This window comes from Panthera pardus, unplaced genomic scaffold, assembly GCF_024362965.1.
Source record: "Panthera pardus isolate Hobbes unplaced genomic scaffold, ASM2436296v1 HiC_scaffold_11, whole genome shotgun sequence".
Classification (NCBI taxonomy): domain Eukaryota; kingdom Metazoa; phylum Chordata; class Mammalia; order Carnivora; family Felidae; genus Panthera; species Panthera pardus.
Window position 1 is genome coordinate 73,692,273 of NW_026526666.1, and position 20,502 is coordinate 73,712,774.

General features: G+C 46.1%; 1 protein-coding gene across 5 annotated transcripts in view; it reads right to left on the bottom strand.

The window, feature by feature from the left end:
* Positions 1 to 2,289: 2,289 nt before the first annotated feature.
* The window catches only part of RIMKLA (ribosomal modification protein rimK like family member A), a 33,044-nt gene continuing 14,831 nt past the window's right edge, over positions 2,290 to 20,502 (bottom strand). For all 5 annotated transcript variants that reach the window (XM_019429189.2, XM_019429190.2, XM_019429194.2 and 2 more), the window contains 4 exons: positions 19,016 to 19,246; positions 14,842 to 14,928; positions 9,256 to 9,459; positions 2,290 to 6,780 (listed from right to left, as the gene is read on the bottom strand). In XM_019429189.2, the coding sequence (XP_019284734.1) occupies positions 6,290 to 6,780; positions 9,256 to 9,459; positions 14,842 to 14,928; positions 19,016 to 19,246 (1,013 nt within the window). In that variant the 3' untranslated portion in view covers positions 2,290 to 6,289. The remainder of the gene's footprint in view (positions 6,781 to 9,255; positions 9,460 to 14,841; positions 14,929 to 19,015; positions 19,247 to 20,502) is intronic.

The window sequence follows — 20,502 nt, forward strand, 5'->3', positions numbered from 1 at the left end:
GTGCTAAATCATCCAAGGTCAGGCTGCTCAGCAGCTTTCCAGCCTCCCAGTTGTCCGAGGCAGCCTTTCCTTCAAATACAAGCCTAAGCCAAATACACCACCTACCTCTTACACTATAGCATCATCTCAAGCATGGAGGGGGCCTTCCAATTATTAAGCCTAAGCCATGGCATGCTTGAGCAGCTGCCGGCCCTCCTCGCCCTCCCAGCTGGAAAGCTGCTGTCTGCCAGCTTTTATCTCCTGGCACAGAGCCACGGTCACCGGCAGGAGCTGTCTGTGACTGCTGACGGTGGAGGAAGCAAGAGGAAAGGAAGCTGCTGAAGGCTAGGCATGTGGTCAAGTGCTCAAACACTTGTGGTCACTCAAGATTGTATTTATCACATTTATAGGTAGAGAAACAAAGGTTTGGCAAGATTGACTTTCCTGAGGTCTCCCAAGCTAGAAGTTATCGAGTCAGGGTTTGAACTGGGGATGTCTAACTCAAACTGGCGTGAGTTCGTGCTGCCTTCCATAAAGCGTGACGATCCTGACAGCCAGTCGTGGTGATGCCTGGCTAGCAGAGTGGGAAAGAAATATCACCTTGGGAGATGACACTTGAGTTTCTCTTGAGGAGGGAGCCATCTTTGTTTAGGAAAATACCTTTAATAAGCCACTGGTGTGGCACCCGGGTGGCTCCGTCAGTTAAGTGGCTGGCTCCTGGTTTCAGCTCAGGTCATGATATCAGGGTTCATGAGTTCGAGCCCTCCATCGGGCTCTGTGCTGACAGCATGGAGCCTGCTTTGGATTCTCTCTCCCTCTCTCTCTGCCCTTCCCCTGCTCAAACTCTTTCTCTCTCGCAAAATAAATGAATAAACATTAAAAAAAAATTTTTTTTTTAAATAAGCCACCTGTTAGAGAAGGGGAAATCTTAAAGGTAATGGCATTGGCAGGAATCAAATTAAGGAAAGGACTGGCTATGCTGCTGTACAAGAGAATGTAAATGAATTGGGTCTGTCCCAAGAAGGGAGACAGGTACTTGTGGGGTGGAAGGTTATGGGTTCCTCTGTAGCGTATCAAAAGAACATTTAATGAATGGGAGTGCCCTGTCTGCTATGCTGCAATGTCCTTTCCTCTCACATCTTCGAAAGATACATAAGCACACACGTGCTCATACACGCACATGCACGCGCACACACACACACACACACACACACTGGCTCATTTGCATTTTGTTGTGTGAAAATGGGGGACAGAACCGAGCTTCGTGTCAGCTGATGCACTGCAGGGATGAGACTCCATCGTTGCTTAAAATGAGGTAGCAGAAGTCTGGAGTCAGTTGTGGCTGCCACAATGTAAGCGCCTTAGAAATCACAGACATCTGAAGGCCCAGTTATCAGGCTTGTCTGGATCTCGAGGGGTAGATGGTCCTCAGCTGACATGAGGGCTACAACAGGGAGGGATCCGGCCCAGTGGCTGGCTGCAGGCGGGTGCGCCATGGAGCTGAAGCACCAAGAGGGAGCGAACTTTTGACTTTGTGGCTGGCTGTAGCTGGAGCGTGTGCGTCCATCAGGATGCCCCTGCAGGGGTGCCTGATGGGAGAAATATGGGCCCTTCAAGCCCTTGGATTCCACAGAGGCCCATAAAAGCCTCTACAAATCCAAGAAGTTCCGCAGTGGGGAAACATCAGCCAAACTGGGGCCGAGGGAGCCTTCCGCCAGCTCAGCCGGGACCTTCCCTCTTTCTCTCACGGATGGTGTGGGGCAGGGCTAAATGGTCTTAGCCGGTCTGAAGGCTCGGGCCTTAGGCCAGCTTGCACCATGGAAAGCTCATATACACCTCTGGGGCTCTCATTTACAAGCCATCCAAGAGCCGAACGCTTCAGAGCTGGCACAACACCACGTTAATCCCGAGCAGAGGCTCAGCAGGAAAAAGGGCAGAGGGTGAGCCCAGGACGGGAGCAAGGGCTAGGCGCCAGGGAAGAACAGAGCCACCTCTGGCAGCATGCTACACCAGAATGGGGAATCGGACGGCCCGGGTCCCAGCCCTGTGGCTGACTCGCTAAATGATCTCAGCCTCTGGGATTCAGATCCTCCATCTATAAAATGGGGAACTGAACTGGTGTCCAAAGCGCTGTTGTTCCTGTGTCCTCAAATCTGGCTTCATGGGTGACTTTCCCAGTATTGCCTCGAAGCCACAGTGAACCCGAAATGGCACAGTGAGACTACCAGACAGGGTTGGGATGCCGGCACAAGGGCCCAGAAAAGTGCCACACGTGGGCACAGGAGCCACACCAGAAAGAAACGGAAGAGCTTGAAGGAAAAAAATTTTCATTTGGAAGGGAGGGCTGCAGCGTCTGACGGTAGGCTTGGAATGGAAGCATAATATAGTTTTAAGAAAGTATTCAAACAACATATTCCTGAGATGGGGGTTCTCCAGGTAGAAACATTTTAAAGTCATGATCTTGAGTCTCAGAGGCAAAAATAGGACCAGGCTTGCTGCTGGGCTGCAGCAACAGATGGAACAACACTAACTTCAGGGACAGGGACAAAGATGACGGTTGTCAGGACTCTTCCCCGAACATCTGCATAGACTTACAGCAAATAGTAGCCTCACCTCCAGGTGCAAAGGAAAGTATTAAGCTGAAGTGCCCTGTTTTACTGCCTTTGGATTCGGTCTGACATGGCTCCTTAGACCCACCTCAGAGAGCTGTGGCTCTAAGCTTGCCTGCACGTGGCATTCTGGTCGTTAACTTCCAGAAGGGCCAGCTGTTACTAGGGGGATCCTGGAACCCCCGGTGAGCTGCTTCAATCTCCACTGGATTTGCATCATCTTAGACCAACATTCATCAGGACATAAAGCGCTAGGGGATGTCTCTCCCACTTCCTCAGGGTTCATGAGAATCCGTGCATCTCATTTTCTTTCTACAGAAGAGTTTCAAAGACCCCTACTTCTAATGAATACGTGTGCGTGATTCTTTCCTTAAAACAATCCACAGAAGAGCCACTTCTTCCTCTTTCCCCCTGGAATTCCAAATGATCCAATTTCTTATTTCTTCCCCTGAAATGTCACAAAAGTATCCAAGACCTTTCTCCTTCCCTTTCCTCCTTGCCCCACCCCCAACTGTCACAGAATCCCCTCTGAGCTGCGTGCAGGGAGTCTGCAACGGTGACAGTAAGAGCTTAGGATTTTATCGGATTTTAAAGACCTAAAAGGCCCAAACGCACGTTCTGGCAACCCCATGCCCCTCAGCAATCAGACAGATAGCATGAAGACATTTTTCCCAAGTGCAGGATCATATATATTCTGCGTGACTGAGCTATTGGCATTCAAGTTTCGACCAGTTTCAAGATAATGGGAAGACCGTGTACAGACACTGCAATTTATGTTACACAAGGAAGACCGTTAGTTGATATAGGAGAGTCAGGAGTTTCCGGTTATATACGATACATCCAGAAGGCTGTTCGAGTACACGGAGAGCCTTCCTTCTTTCAGGCGGTGAAGCCTCTGAGAAGCTGCATCCTTTTCAGGTTCCCCTGACACTCTTTAATGTGCTGATGCCAAGAATTCGTGGCCTCTTTCTTTCTTAACTCCCTCAGAGGAGGGGTGAGGAGAAACTTATAAAACCAGATGTGGGAGGTATTCTTCTACCACCTCCCACATGATGCAAAGTCTCATTAAATAACTCGCGTCAACCTCAAAGCACCCCCAAGAGGTAAACAGAGTAGGCATCTCCCCTATCAGAATGGAAAAATGGAGGCAGACTCCACCTGACTGCACAAGGTTAGTGAGCTATTTAAGGGGAGAGTCAAAACCGGGATTTGGCTCTGAGCCCCGCGTTCCTTCCAGCAGGTCTGGTCCGCAGGTGTAACAAGTGTGGCCCAGACGCATGACCGAGGCTCACAGGGCCCACGGCCAGTAGGGGAAATCCTGGAGGGGAGCTACGAGTTGGGTGTGACCCAGCTTTCTCTGCTTCTAGGCTGGGCCAAAAAGCAATGGTGCCAATGACTATAGATGTCACTAGCAGCTGGAAGATGAGCCCCCTTCGACAAATCCGGAAGCACCCTCTAGCTGCTCTGCTTAGCACAGGGCCCGCTAGTATCCTTTGAGATAAGGTGGGGGGATTGGGCTTACACTGAACGGTGGGAATGAGTGAATGCAGCTTCCAGAAGGTCATCACTCAGTTCAGATGTTTACGTCGAAAGCATTTGGACAATTCAACAAGAACAGACCTAGAACTCTCCTCCTAAACCCACCCTGAGTGGTAAAGATAAGGTAAATGTCGTAACCTGTATAAAGGTGAAGCGTTATCATTCGTCAACCGTACAATTTACTAGAGTTACAACTGAGTGGCATGCACCCTACGTTGGACTGCATTTAGACTACAATGGTGTAGTGCATATCTCCGTATCATGGAGCCAAACGTTTTTCAGTTGTCTAAGTACTACTTGGTGAGATGTGCTTTTAGCCACAATATTTTAAAAGCCAATTGCTACTTAGATGTGTTGTGAAAAAACGTGACAGTGTTGGCTTTATACACATTTTTACATTTACAGCAGAATAAGTACAGGAATTTATACACCCAAATGGGTGTTGCTGCCTTCAAACTAGTCACCTTGGGAAGATGGATGTTTAGTCCAGTGAAGCTGACCTTAAGTCAGACTATTTCTAGAGCCTTCCTTGGAAACTGTCCACTTGTGAGCTTCCTCAGTGTTGGTAGGTCTTTGTCCTTTATGGGTAGATTTATGTTTTGAGGAATGATTTTTTTTTTTGAAGAGCCAAAGGGCATTAGAAGATAAGTCTGATAAATAAAATGGGTGATGGAGCTTGGGACTACCTCTCGGGAGGGGTGGTGTGAAAAACGAGGTCTCACTGTAAGGCTGGGAGGCCTCTTACCTTGCATGGCTTCAGAGATCATTCCAAAGAGGAAGTCTATGTGTTCTTGGCATACGTAACATCACAGCTCCAGAGTATGATCTCTCGAGGAAATAATAGGTTATGGTAACTCTTGAGGGCTTACGTTTTAGTGTATTTGGTTAAAGAGGGAGCCTTGCTCATTCTCATCATACTTCATATGAGCAGAAATGGAAAACTCTATCTCCATGATTTCTCCCAAGGGAAGGATCAGCATCTACTGCTTAAAGAGTGAAAATGAAAAGCACTTGGTGTCACGTCTACATTATCCAACACCGTCCTCCCCCAAAATGTGCAATGGGCAATTCCTAATACCTGAGTCTCCCCAGTGTGGAAAAGTGGGTAAGGACAGGTCTCGGAAACCTGGATAGGACTAGAAGGTCAAGGGGATTAGAGTGTGTTTCCAATGGCTCAATCTACCCAACAGGCCCACAACACCAACACGTACAAGAAAACCTCCTACAGCTAAGCAGTACACAAAGTTTTAGGAGAGAAGAGGGAAAATGATTATCTTCCAGTAGCTTCTATGATAAAAACCCACCGGCTTCTGGATGACAAATGAACAGAGTCCATTGACAAGAAAGTTCATGGTGTTCAATTCTAGTGCACGCATAAGAAATAAAGTGTGTGGCCACTAGCTCGTTGAAGTGCATTTCCAGCTGAGGCCAAAGGCAGCAAAGGTGCAAGAGGCTGCTGGGGCTGGCATTAGTTGAAGCAGGGTCTATAAATTCGGAGCGGCAAAGCAATTTGTAGAAAGCCCCAGTTACGCAGCAGGATTATCTGCCAACCAGTGAAGTCAAAGAACGTTCAATCTCGAACTTTCTACAAAGTGCTTCACTGCTAATGAGGAAGCTCCCTAAAACACCATATCCTGAGTGTCAGAGAAATATGGCCAAGATGGTGATTGACGGGGAGCAGAGATCGATCCTCTCATAGCGTTTGGACCGTGTATTCTCCACACATCACACACACACTTAACGAAGAGCACATAACCGCAGTCACATTCGGTCTCTTCTGCACCCGCCTCCGTCCAGTGGGGCTTCTGAGTACAGTATTTCCAGGGGCCGTTCTGAGTTAATGGGCTCTGCTGATCACAGCCAGAAGCAGCAGGACAGAGTCAGCGCCTTAAAAGTCAGCCGTATATCCAAGTGCTCGCAGCAGACATCGGTCTCAAGTTGATCAGTCGGGATGTTGCTCGTGGTGAGTGTCTTTAGGTTAGTCTTTGTAAAAACCACAAAGCTAAGCCGTTTGCTTAAATCATCGTTAGAAAGAATGCTGAGTGCCCAGATGGGATTTCTAGTTTCTGTGCAAATGAAATCACATTAGTCCAGATTTTATTCACTCAAAACTATAGGGAAGCAGTAGGATTTGGTTTAAATGCTGCCCAAAAAGCAGGAATTCACTTAAGTTTTAATTCTGAAGCAATCCTGTTGTTAATGTTGTAGCCAGGTTCAGGCAGCATGGGGGGCGGGGCCCCGGCTGTGCTCACTGAGGAATCCCGGATCTCTCCCAGTTCAGGCTCACTCTCACTAGAGGTAGACCCATTGTTGATGGCGTAGACGCTCTCTGCAACTCCCTGAGCTGAAGTGCAGCCATCTGGCTCTTTCTTCTCCCTGGGACTGGACAGTCCCGGGAGGACAGCCATCTTGCCAGTCTGCCTATTGGGCAGCAAGGACATGGTGTAGTCTGCGATGATGCCACCCACATCTAAATTGCATGCCTGGTCGAAGGCTAAGAAGCCGACGTTGGCGTTTGCCTCACACACCACAAAGGAGCCATCGTCCATGATGAGGAGATCAATGCCACAGAAGTCCATGCCCAGGATGTTGGACACCTGAATAGCCAACTGCTTGCCTTGTTCTGTCAGCGGGCACATGACACCCACACCACCTGTGGGGAAAGCACAGTGACATAATGGTGACATCAGACACCGAGGACACAATAACCCTTCAAAGAAGAGATGGGGAATGCCAAGGAGGGGCAGTGAGACGGGCATTGTCATCACTCACAGAAGGTCTGTTCGGAAATCAGCACACCCTTTGGGAAAACAACAGGGTCATGTCTTATCTAAGAGTCTTTAAAATGTTTATTTCCTCAGACCCACTCATCCTACCACTAAGGAAATAATCTTACATAATGGAAAAAAGCTTTTTGCACAAAATGGATGGTAGAGTTATTTAAAATCCTGGAAAACTGAAATACTTGTACATAGTAGGCACTCACTAAATATTTGTTGATAAATAAATGAAAAGCTACAAATATCTCCTAATGGAGGAAAGCAGCATATTTTAGAATCATTAATAATAATGCTTGTAGACAGCTTGTGATCCTTTGGAAAAACACGTGAAAGGACTGAAGACTGTGCAGTATGACCACAAGTGTGCAAAGAGATATTGTTGGTTGGGGCCACCTGGGTGGCTCAGTCAGCTAAATATCTGACTCTTGGTTTCAGTTCAGGTCGTGACCTCAAGGTCAGTTGTAAGAATGAGCCCTATGTCGGGCTCTGTGCTCATGGCACAGAGCCTGCTTGGGATTCTTTCTCTCTCTCCCTCCCTCCTTCCCCTGTGCATGCGTGCTCTCTCTCTCTCTCCAAATAAATAAATAAAATAGATGTTGTTGGAAATAATGATAAGAAAATGTTAACAATGGCTGTCTCTAGGGAGTGGGATTAATGATAGACATCTTTTTTCATTTGACTTTGTCATACTTACCAAATTTTCTACATCGAGAATGTGTTCCTTTCGTATAGAAAAAGCAAAATTAACATTATGTCTTAGGAAGAGGGAGACGGAAAGGCTTATGAGACAAAATCCTATACCAAAGACACATAGAGTCTGACTGCCCTTACGTACCACAAAGCTAAGACCTCAGGTTTAATAGTCTCCCTGGAAAGACTTAAGACTTGTGTTCTCAGGTCCAACAACTAACGTCTTTACCTTAACACTGTCCCTTCCCCACCTGTTAGGTTATAGAAGGAAAAGGCTATAAAAGAGTTTTGGACTAGCTCAGTAACATGGGTAAATGACAAAACTGTGTGGTTCCTAGTTAAAGAAGGGATTTTGTAAGGTGACTAAAAAAGACAGCATCATCCACGAGGCTCACTGTGGTGGTACCACACACGAAAATGAGATGGGACAGCATGCTGGGTACTTAGCACTGTGTCAGCCTGAGCCTAGCATCTGCCCCCCTCACAGGATTTCATCACAGTGTCTTGCAATGATGTGCTTTCGTGTCTTCTCCTTCATGGACCCGTAAGCTGTTCCAGAGCAGGGGCTCCCCGGCTGATCGCTATACTCACAGAGTCTGCTCGTGGTGGCTGCTTAACCAGTATTAATGAAGGACCGAATCTGTGTCTCGGCCTCTTTATCAATCACTAGCCTTGGTACACTCACCGGGCCATTTAAGAAATAACCATAGTTGTTTTTTGTTGTTGTTTCTTTCATATTACCAACACACACATTCATTCAATGAGGGTGACGAGAGCTTTCTTTGATGGGGACAAAAATCTACATCCCTCCTGGAACATCTCCATTCACCATAACAGAAAACAAGATTAACAACAGGTTCACGGAGGGCACCTGGGTGGCTCGGTCAGTTAAGTACCCGACTTGGGTTCAAGTCACGATGTCACAGTTGGTGAGTTCGAGCCCCGCATCAGGCTCTGTGCTGTCAGGGTGGAACCTGCTGCAGATCCTCTGTCCCCTTCTGTCTCTGTCCCTTCCCCGCTAGCACTTGCACATGCTCGCTCTCTCTCTCTCTCTCTCTCAAAAGTAAATAAAAACATTAAGAAAAAAACCCCACAAAAAACAATAGGTTCATGGGATGGGGTTATGCGTTTGACCCAAACATAAACTGCAGCTAATAGTATCATACGTATAAGAAAAACACAATTTTCAATTACAATGTAAAAGCAGAATCACTCTCCTCCTGCCATGCATTAGTGTAGACCCTCATTATTTCTTGCCTGAGCTACTGTAAAATCTTCTGAACTCATCTTCCTGCTTCCTGCCTTATGCCTTCAATCCCTCCCCTACCCAGGGTTTTTCTCAAACACAGATCCCCCTGTCACCCCTTACACTAAACCTGACTGAGTCCCAACACCTCCCAGATAGGGTTCAACCTCAGTGTCCTGATACCCCTGGCCTGACCTCTATCACAGCACTTACACCTGTCCATTCTTCTCCTGGACTGCTCGCTGTGGCAAGGGCTCGTTTCTAACTCTTTTCTGTGATCCTGGCGCCTAGCAGAGCATTTGACAAGATAGGAGGGATCCATCCACATTTACTGAATGGGTGCAAACATCCTAATGAAAATCCCGGTGGCCTCCCGTGACTGACACACTGACTGTGAGCTTTTATACCTTACCGAGAGAGCAGTTGCTTTGCATCCGTCCGTCTGTGGAGCAGCGGAGCATAGAGCCTATCACCCGGCCCCCGACCACCACCACCCGGATGTCTTTGCCATGTGACTCCTTCACATACTTCTGGAACAGGTAGGGCACATCATGGCGGATCAGATGGCAGATGTCTGAGAGGTGATGTTTATCTCTTGCAAGAAAAACTGCTTTTCCTTTAAGAAGAAAGACACAGAGCAAGAGTAGTTACAGAAGCCTCTGAGTCCTGTCCTTGCCCTCCCATCTCCCTGGCCCATACAGTTGTCAATTCTTCCCAAACTTGCCTTACCTTGGCCCCTTCTGTTTCCTGACCAGACTCGAGCTTCTTATCAAATGGCCACTGAACCTTATTTTCTCTTGGTTTTACTCAGGTCCCTCTCCCTCAACAACTCTTTTTTCAAGATGAAACAATAATGTATTCCAGAGACACAGAGAAGAGGCCAACATAGAATCCTAAGGATCTAGTCAATTCAGTTCCAAAAGCAGTTAGCATCTCCAATCACCCCAGGATGCTGATTAGGCAGGGTCCATCTCTAACCCCATTTATTTAATCTCCAAAACTTACACTGGGCTCGAGGCACAAGGCAGGTGCCAATCCACGCTTACAGAACACAATTAACTGAACACACTTCAGAGGAATTCCAAGTCTAGGTGGAGAGAGACCCGCAAAAGGTAACTACAACACAGCATGATATAGCATTAAAAGAGGTCTATGCAAAATGCCATGGGAGTTCAAAGAAGAAGCCACTGACAGACTCCCTCCTCCCTTTAAACATAGGAAGTTTCTTACTTGGCTATACCTGTTCAATCCTAGATGGAATGATCTATACTTATGCTGTCTAGGGAAAGCATTCCTTCTTGACTCCCAATTCTTTATTTTCTGCTTGAATCACCACTGCTTTTACAATTATTCGGCACCTGCTTTCCATCTGCATACTAGCCAACAAATCTGAGCAAGAGATTCTGATGTCTGCAAATCTGACATGAGCATACCCAGTCTGAGCCTTCTTGTTAGCAAATATGGGAAAAGAAGACACGGTTTTCCTAGGAAGTGTGTAACCACCTTAAAAGGACTGGGACCCTTCTGAAATCTTAATAAAAAGAGTGATGGATCTCAGGCCCTAGTGGCCTAGGAGACTGAGAAGTAACCTCCAACACACGTCTCCATCACTGCACATTTGGCACCAGGAGATCTGGCAACTGACACCAGATGGCTGGGATTCAATTAGAGGCACTGGGGGTTCCCTGGACATTAGGTAGGATTTTCAGCAGAAATGGGGGCTAGATACAGGAACGTGGTTCATTGGTTGCTGGCAGGTTCCAGTATGGGGCTTAGCCTGCAGTTAGTTTTTAGGCACAGAGCAAAAAGGGGGAGGGGGTGGGAAAGAGGACTAAGATTAATCATCTACCATGTGCCAAACCCTTTGTTTTTTTTATTATTTCATTTACACTTCATACTAGCCCTATGAAGCCATTAGAACAGGATAGTTATTTTTGTTTTACAGTAGAGGGAAATAAAGGTCTACAAGATTAGTAACTTTCTCAAGGGCACAGCCTGTACCATCCCACTGCCTTCTTCAGATTTATTCCCACATACTGAAGTTTAATAGCTGCTATAATTTGTTTACTTCCAACCCATTTCCCCTAAGATACTATATATTACACTAGCAGGGAACAACCTGAAAATTAAATTAAGAACACAATTCCATAGCATCAAAAGGAACAAAAAATTTAGAAATAAACTCAACCAGGGGCGCCTGGGTGGCTCAGTCGGTTAAGCGTCCGACTTTGGCTTAGGTCATGATCTCACGGTCCGGGAGTTCGAGCCCCGCGTCGGGCTCTGTGCTGACAGCTCAGAGCCTGAAGCCTGTTTCAGATTCTGTGTCTCCCTCTCTCTCTGCCCCTCCCCTGTTCATGCTCTGTCTCTCTCTGACTCAAAAATAAATAAACGTTAAAAAAAAAATAAAAAAAAAATAAACTTAACCAAAAAAGTAGAAGACGTACCCCTGAAAACTATAAAACATTTTTGAGAAAAATTAAAGATCTGAATAAATGGAGAGACATCCCATGTTCAGGGACCAGCGGACTTAATACTGTTATGACGGTAACACTCCTCAAATTGATCTACAGATTCAATGCAGTCCCCACTAAAAGCCCAACTTCTTTTTTTGCAGAAGTTGACAAGCTGATCCTAAAATTCATATGGAAATGCAAGGGATCCCAAATATCCAACACAATCTTGAGGAAAAAAAAAAAGGACAAAGTTGGAGGACCCACACTTCCCAATTGAAAACTTACTACAGAGTTACAGTAATGAAGACAGTGTGGTCTTGCATAAAAAGATATAGGGATCAACAGAGTAGAACTGAGAGCCCACAATGGTCAGGTGATATTTGACAAGAGTTACAAAAGCATCCAATGGGGGAAAGAATAGTCTTCAACAAGTAATACTGGGGAAATTGGATATCCACATGCAAAAGAAGGAAGCTGGACTTCTTTGTCACACCATATACATAATTAGCTCAAAATGGATCAAAGACCCATTTGTAAGAGTGAAAACTATTAAACTCCTAGAAGGAAACACAGGTGTCAATCTGTGTGACCCTGGATTAAGCAACCAGAAAATGACATCTAAAAGCACAAGTCACCCAAGGAAAAAAAAATAAACAAATTGAACTCCATCAAAATCAAAACCTTCTGTGCATTCAAGGACACTATCAAGAAAGTGAAAACGAAAAGCTACAGGGTAGGGAAAAAACCTGTTCCAATTATGTTCGTATGTCATGAACTCTTAACACGGCAATCAAAAGACCAACAGTCCAAGTGAAAAGTGAACAAAGGATCTGAACAGACAGTTGTCTGAAGAAGATCTACACACGCCCAACAGGCACATGAAAAGATGTTCAACATCATTAGTCATTAGGGAAATAAAAAGCAAAACCATGATAAGATACCATAAGGGTAAAAACAAATCACATATTTGCTAGCTGCTAAGAGAGTAAATCTTAAAAGTTCTCATCACAAGAAAAAAAGTTCTGTAGCTCTGTATGGTGATGGGCTTACTGTGCCGATCATTTTGCAATATATACAAATATTGAATCATTACATTGCATACCTGAAACTGATATTATGTTGTTTATCCATATCTTAAAAAAACATGTAAAATAAATGAAGTGGGCCTCTACATCACTAATGCTTGAAAAACATGTATTTTGGCTTGTGGCTTGCTTTTATGGTGGAAGTGTGGGGGCTATTTTCTTTATTTGTCAAGGCAAAGAGGACATTCATACATGTATATTCTAAGAGTTAAACCTGCTCACTTTTCAGGCTGTAAGCTTTCAAATTAATATATACAATCAAAAAGTTTTATTTACTACTCCCCCCAAAAAAATCAATCAATAAATCAATCAACTAATCATGAATGAATGAATAAAACAAGGGTTGGGGAGGATGTGGAGAAATTAGAACCCTCATACACTGCTGGTAGGAATGCAAAATGGCATAACCAATGTGGGAAACAGTTTGGCAGTTCCTTTAAGGTGAAACATGGAGTTACCATACTGGCCCAGCAATTCCGTGCTTAGGCAGATACCCAAGAGAAATGAAAGCATACGTTCACATAGAAACTTACACACATGTCTATCGCAGCATTATATACAATAGCCACAAAGTGGAAACAACTCAAACGTCCATCAACTGGTGAACAGATAAACAAAATGTGGTCTATCCATACAACAGAGTATTACTGAGGGACAAAGTACTATTCCACGCTATAACATGGGTGACCCATGAAAACATCATGCTAGGTCAAAGAAACCAGACACAAAAGACCACATAGGGTGTGATCCCATCGATATGAAATGTCCGAAACAGGCAAATCTATAGAAACAGCAAGTAGATTAGTGGTTGCCAGGGACAAGGGGAAGGGCAATTGCAATTGACCCCTAATAGATACAGGGTTTTTTTCTGGGATGGAAATGTTCTGAAATTAGATAGTGGCTATGGTTGTACACAACAGTGAATGTACTAAAATCCACTAAATTGTACACTTAAAAAAGTGTACTCTTTGTTATGTGAATTACCTCTCAATTTTTGAAACGTTTGACAATACGATGTATTTTATTTAATTTCTGCTTATTGTCTTTCTTACCTTTCTACAATATGAGCTCCCTGAGGACAGGAGTTTTTGTTTTGTTCCTTTCTGTATCCCCAGAGGCTAGAACAGTCCCTGGCAGTCTGTAGGCTAATAATATTAGTTGAATTTTAAATTCTGTATATTTTAGCACAAAAGAAATGGGATGTTGAACTTCAGCAGTGTAGCATATCTAAATAGCACTGAGGGCCCCACTCTGCCCCTCAAACTCATTCTTCTTTCTCCTCGACAGTGTCCTTGGTTCCCACGAGTTGCTTTGCTCACATCTACTTCTGTTTTTTCACTTCCTTCCTCCAATTCGAATTGCACACTCCAGCCTAAGTCTCCTCCCCCGCCAGCAAAGCCCACCCTGCTCGTGGCAGAGCTGGTCCCCCTCTGTTGGGTACAAGCAGGTGCTGGATGAGCCTGCCACAGCGGCCATCACCCTGCAAGGCCACCAACTCTACTCTCTACACACTGGAGCTCCCTGACAGCAGTGACTGCGTCCAGTTCATTTCACCGCCCAGTCCCTACATCCCAGGAACTGCTCAGGACATGTCTGTTCACGGTGCCTCCACTCGCTGCAGATGCCCTGAGCAGTTAAGTATGCCATCTGGGTTGCATCAGGGGGTACCTGCTCACCTGCTGCACCAGTCTCTGCTATGCACGGAGCGCCGGAGCAGGACTCTGGGACAGAGATGCATGGGACTGAGTTCCCAACCCTGAGCAGCTCACAGCCAATGAGGGGGAAAAGGCACATACACCCGTAACTGTCATAAAGCACAGTACTGTTAGAGGCACGGTCAACGTGCTACGGAAACATGAAAGACGAGCAGTTAATTCTGCCTGGCAGAGAGGCAGGGAGACTGGGGGTGTGGAGGGGAAAGAGACAATAGCCAGGGCTGGCCTTTACAGGTGGCATCCCTAGGTGCCAGAGGAAGATGGCATTTCCAGCAAAGGAAAGAGAAGACAGCGCACGGTCCAGCTGGTGAATGAGAAGTAGTCTGCAGTGGACTATGAGGGTTCACGGGGCCAGAGAAGGCTACAAAGGAAGGCTGAAGCTTCAGAGCCTTTGGAGCTACAGAGCGGAATATGGGCTTTGTCTAACAGGCAACAGGGCTCTCGGGAGGGCTTTTTAGCAAGGGAGTGACAAGAACAGAGGTTTCAGAGAAATCACTTCCAAGGAAGAGAGGACACACGGGCGCTGAAGTCAGAGAGACGAGTCAGAGTCCAGGGGATGGATGAGAAGGGTCTGACCAAGCAAGGACGGTGGGGACAGAGAGGAGGGGACAGAGGAAGGACTACACTGTGAGCCCCTTGAGGGGATGCTCCGCTTCTCTAAACCAGCGCTTCCGCGACACCCAGTGAGGGTCTTGCCCTCGCAGAGGTGCGGCCCTAACGGAAGTCCAGGAGGAGCAGCACTGACCCCGGTGTCCTCGTGTGCTCTTCACCACGACCGGGTAGCCCAGGGGCTCAGCCTCATCGATCATTTTGGAAAAGTCATCATGCCCACCTGCCAAGAAAAGGTAAACGTCAGTGAAGGTAAGGCTGATGGTCAGGAGCGGTCAGCCCCGCAGTGCCCCTTCTGTAGGATGTCTTTCAAGGCCTCGTGTTCCTGATTAAAGCGATTCGAACCCATTCCATCCGACAGACATGCATGGGGGACCTATACTATATGCAGGAGTAGAGACACAAGGAAACTGGAGCGCCTCAACTATTTCAGTGTGGCAAAGGCTGCACCTGCTTTAGTTCATGCGATCCTCCTAACAATCCCATAGGCAGGGCAGGTATCTTTCCCTTTCAAATGGCTGTGGCAGGGGGCACCTGGCGGTCTTAGTAGGTTAAGCAGCCAACTTCGGCTCAGGTCATGATCTCACGGTTCGTGGGTTTGAGCCCCGTGTCAGGCTCCGTGCTGACAGCTCAGAACATGGAGCCTGCCTCAGATTCTGTGTCTCCCTCTCTTTCTGCCCCTCCCCCGCACATGCTCCCTCTCTCTCTCTCTCTCTCTCTCTCTAAAATAAACATAAAAAAAAAAAGACTGTGGTAGGTAGAATTCTAAAATGGCCCTAAGATTCCCACACCCTGGTTTACACGCCCTGTATAATCCCCTCTCTTGGGTATGGGAGGGACCAGTGAATATGATGGGATATTCCTGTGACTAGGTTAATAGTCTACTTTGAGTTGATAAAGAGGGGGAGGATTTATGGTGGGCCTGACATAATCAGGTGAGTCCTTTAAGGAAAGGTGAAAAGTCAGAGAGACTCTCCTGCTGGCCTTGAAGGAGCACATTGTCCTTGGCCATTGTCAAGAAGGCCATGTGACAGGGACAGCAGTCAGCTTCTAAAAGCTGAGAATAGCCCTCAGCTGATAACCAGCAAGAAAGTAGTAGACACCTCTGTCCTACAACTGCAAGGAACTAAATGCCAACAACTAGTGAGCCTGGAAGACCCCAGACCCCAGATGAGACCACAGCCCAGCTGTCCCTTGATTCCAGTCTGGTGAGGCCTGAGCAAGAACCCAGCTATGCTGTGGCTTGACTTCTGACCTACAGAAACTGTGAGATAATAAATGGATGTCTCCCTCTCTCTCTCTCTCTCTTTTTTTTTTTTTAGAGAGAGGCTGTGTGAGCAGGGGGCAGGGCAAAGGAAGACAGAGAATCTCAAGCAGGCTCCAAGCCCAGGGCAGAGCCCCACGTGAGGCCCAATCTCACAACCCTGAGATCATGACCTGAGCCAAAATCAAGAGTTGGGTGCTCAACTCACCAGCTGCTCCTAGACAGGTGTTATTTTAAGCTGCTAAGTTTTTAGTACTTTGCGGTACAACAATAGAAAGCCGATGCCCAGAGAAACTAAGCCTGGGGATTTGTCTCACCAGTTAAGGCATGACTCAAAAGCCTTAATTACCTCCACTATACGCTAATTCTTAATTTAAAAAATATGAATAATAATGTATATTAAAATCTTTCTAAATTGTTTCATAAGCGTCCTTGATTTTCTATACATTCGCCTCTCTGGGGGACAGCAGTCTGCCTGCCACAGGTGGTATTACAGTTCATCGATTTTTGCAAAGCAAAATACCCTGGCATACTAATAAGATCTGCCTTGTTTACAAAAGTGTTAATGATTAGAACAAAACCATGGTGAGGCCGTGTAGGTAATCAGGAACATCCTCACGAAGAGTACACTTTATTAGAAAGGAACTCCCGCAGACAGTCTCTCTCCTGCCCGCCGCTCCCTTGCAGTGTATTTAATAAACTTCTATCTCCTTAAAAAAAAAAAAAAAAAAAAAAAAAAAATAGGGATATCCCATCTTCCTGACATCCCTTGACATATCTAACTCCTCTCTAGCTATGCTTTTTCCTTCCCTTATAAAACAGTGAAAGAGGGGTCCTTCTTATCCAAGGCCATCCCTGCACCTGTGCTTTAGACCCCTCTCCCTCTCACCTCCTCGGAGCTCTTGCGCTATTAAGTGTGCTCTCTCTGACGGGTCTTCAGCTTCCCCGTTCCTAGTTCTGTCGCCATTTTAAACATGCCCAGTTCTCTCCCATCTTCAACAAACAAAATCGCCATCCTTGCTCCTGTATCATCCCTTAACTACCATCAGCTACTGAGACGGGTTTTCATCTTCTCACTTCTCATTCATTCCCTCATCCTTGAACCTTGATGGGCTTTTCTCCCCATCACTTACCCAACACACCTGTCCTTTCAGAACCAAACAACACTCATCCTTTCTGGAATGTTCTTTCCACTGGCATCTGGCATCTCTGCCTTCCCTCCTCACCTCTCCAAATGCTCCTGCTTGGTCTCCTGTATGTGTTCCTCTTCCTTTACCCATTTTCTAAAGGGTTCCCTCTTGAACCCTCTCTTACTAAATTCTATTTTTTATTGTGGTAAAATATACATAAAATGTTAACCATTTTAAGTGTAGAGTTCAGCACTCTCTTCATTCTATACGTTCTCCCTGAAGCAATCTCATCCATTCTTGTGACTTCACTTAACCTAATGAAGGTTTCCAAATCCGCTTCCCTAAATTACACCTCTCTCAGGAGCTCCAGATCCATTTATCTCCTGCCTACTGAGTATTCTTACTTGCTCATACTATAGACGCCTCAAAAAGAATGTGTCCCAAACTGAAATCATCTCTGCCCGATAACCCCTCACCACCCCACCCCTGCCCCCCACCAACCTGTTTCTCCTCCCTGGTGTGTCTAGTTGCAGTGAATGTTTGCTTTCACATCTGGTTGCCCAAACCAGAAACCAGAGTCACTCTGGAGTCCTCTGTATATTCTTCACATCCAACCAGTCATCATGGCCTGTTATTTTGGTCTCTTTCATAATTTCTGAATCTGTTCACATATCTTCATTCTTACTATGGCTACCTTAGTTTAGATCATCACTGCTCATTTGGACGGATGGATGGACAGACAGATAGACAGACAGACTGATTTTTAAGCAGGCTTCACATCCAGTATGGAGCCCATTGTGGGGCTTGAACTCATGACCCTGGGCTCAAGATGTGAGCTGAGATCAAGTCAGACACTTAACCAACTGAGCCACCCAGGTGCCCCTCACTTTGACAGTTTAAAAACCCTACTGCCTCCTTGTCTCTACTCTGCCCTGTCTGATTCCTTCTTCACACTTTAGCCAAAGTATGAAGTACTGAAGTCTGATTGGGCCACCTCCTTGATTAACACCTTCTAGTAACTTCCTATTAGTCTTAGGATTCACCCTACTCCACTTCCCATGCCGTTTATTTTTTTTAATGTTTATTTATTTTTGAGAGAGAGACAGACAGACAGACAGATGGACAAAGTGTGAGCGGGAGAGGGGCAGAGAGAGAGGGAGATATAGAATCTGAAGCAGGCTCCAGGCTCTGGGCTGTCAGCACAGAGCCCGATGCGGGGCTTGAACTCACGGACCATGAGATCATGACCTGAGCCGAAGTCAGACACCTGACCAACTGAGCCACCCAGGCGCCCTCTACTCGTTCTAGTTTAAATCTCAATTCCATCACCTTTATGTTCTACATAATCTGTTATGTACCACCCATCCGTCATGTTCTCGTTTGCCTCCAGGCTGATCTATATTCTGTTCTCTGTGTAGGGAACCCCCTTGTCCCCAGTGCTTCAGCTGGATAACTTCAGCTTAGTTCAGACATTCTCTCTTTCAGCAAGCCTTGCTCGACATCTCCTAAACTGCATGCGGAGCCTTCCTGCGTGTCCCATACCACCTTGCCCTGGCTCTTACCGTGGCACTTGTTACACTGCCCTGACCCGGCCAGTTTACTTGCCGTGCTCCACCTCTGGTGAACTGGGAATGCCTTCCGGGCAGGACTCTGTCTCACTTGCTGCTATAGCCCAGTACCTAGCATGGGGGTTGGCACAAGTGCGTACCAGATGCATGTAGGATGAGTGAATCACAGACAGAAAGAAGCGAAGGCATTTCAGACAGAGGGAGCGGCCATGTGAAAAACTCAAGATGTTGAACCACCTAAGAGGAACAGATTCACACTGAAAACCAAGATGCTGGAGCGCTTCTGGGCAAAAAAAACAGAGATGCAGGTGATGTGGAAAGCTACGTTCCAATCCCAAGGACACTCACCATAGGAGAAGGTGTCTGGCATAGGAACCCCATGTCCAGCCAGCTCTTGGAAAGTCCAGAACTTGTTGACACAGTTTAAAATGCTCTGTGGGCGGTTGACCAGGCGGCAGCCCAGCTTCTCCAGGTGGCGCAGGACGGTGATGTCGCTGTCTGACTGCACTGAGGGTGTGGGCACCCGCACGAGCACCACGTCTGGGAAAGTGGTAAGTGCCTTCTGGTTCAGCTGAAGACCTGCAATCGAAGGGCCAGCGTGAGTTCTATGCTTGCCACGGTCTGGTCCCACCAGAAGAACTGGTTCTGACAGACTCAAGGCTCAACCCAGCAGGGAGACAGCCTTGAAAATGGCACTTGGATATCCTGTAGTAACAAGAAAGCTACAGTCAACCCCGCACTCCACACAAATGGGCAGAGCATGATCATGAGGAAACACAAAAGAATGAACGGGAAACAAAAAAAAAGAAAGAAAGAAAAGAAAAGCAGCATATCAAGAATAATCCAAGTTAGAAGAATCCACAGGAGATTTACATAGTCCAGCATCTTCCTTCGATGGAGCACTAGTATTACTCAAAGTGTAGTGTCTTTCAAGGCTGGAGACGAAATAAAAAGGAAGCGGTGCAGCTCACTTAAGGAATCCTTACTAGTCTTTTATGACTTAACCTTGAAAAGTCTATCTGGAGGGGCACCTGGATGGCTCAGTCAGGGGAGCAGGTGACTCTTGATCTTGGGGTTGTGAGCTCCAGCCCCACACTGGGCATAGAGATTACTTAAAAAAAAAAAAGATAAAAATATGTCTGGAATATTATATAACCATTTAAATGATTTTCATGAATGTAATAAATGCAAAAATGCCAATGTTAAGTGGAAAAAAACAGGACACAAAATTATAAATACAAGTTAGAAAAGACTAGAAGGAAATATACCAACATTTTAACAATGGGTAATGGGATTATAGGTAATTTCCTATTTTCTACTTATCTGTATTTTCCAAGATGTCTCCAAGTGCATATTCTCCTTATAACAACAAAACTCTTAAAAAAATATCAATCTGCTAAAAATCAATTCAATATTAAACAAAATCAGAATGCGTCTGAAGAGAGCTGGTCCACACAGCATAAGGGCACGGGCAAACCGGGAGTATCAGCTTGGAGTGAAGACTCAAGAGGATCAGCAGTTCAGTCTTCACGGATCCGCAGGGCTTTCATGCAGAAGACATAATTTGGTTTGTCTTCTCTAGCCCCAAGAGATAGAGCTATCCATGAGCATTATTTTGTCTGTCTGCTCGCTCCTGTATCCCCAGCCCTTAGAACAGTGCCTGGTGCATGATAGGCACTTGATGGTTGCTGAATTGTTGAGAGGCCCCAGGGAAATAGGTTTGGAACCACAGAGGCAGGAAATGGGATGGGTAGGGCAACGAGGAGTGAGTTCAGGGAATTACTTGGTCAGCCTTCGTGAACCTTAAAGGAGTCTCTACCAGGCTCTAAAGAAAA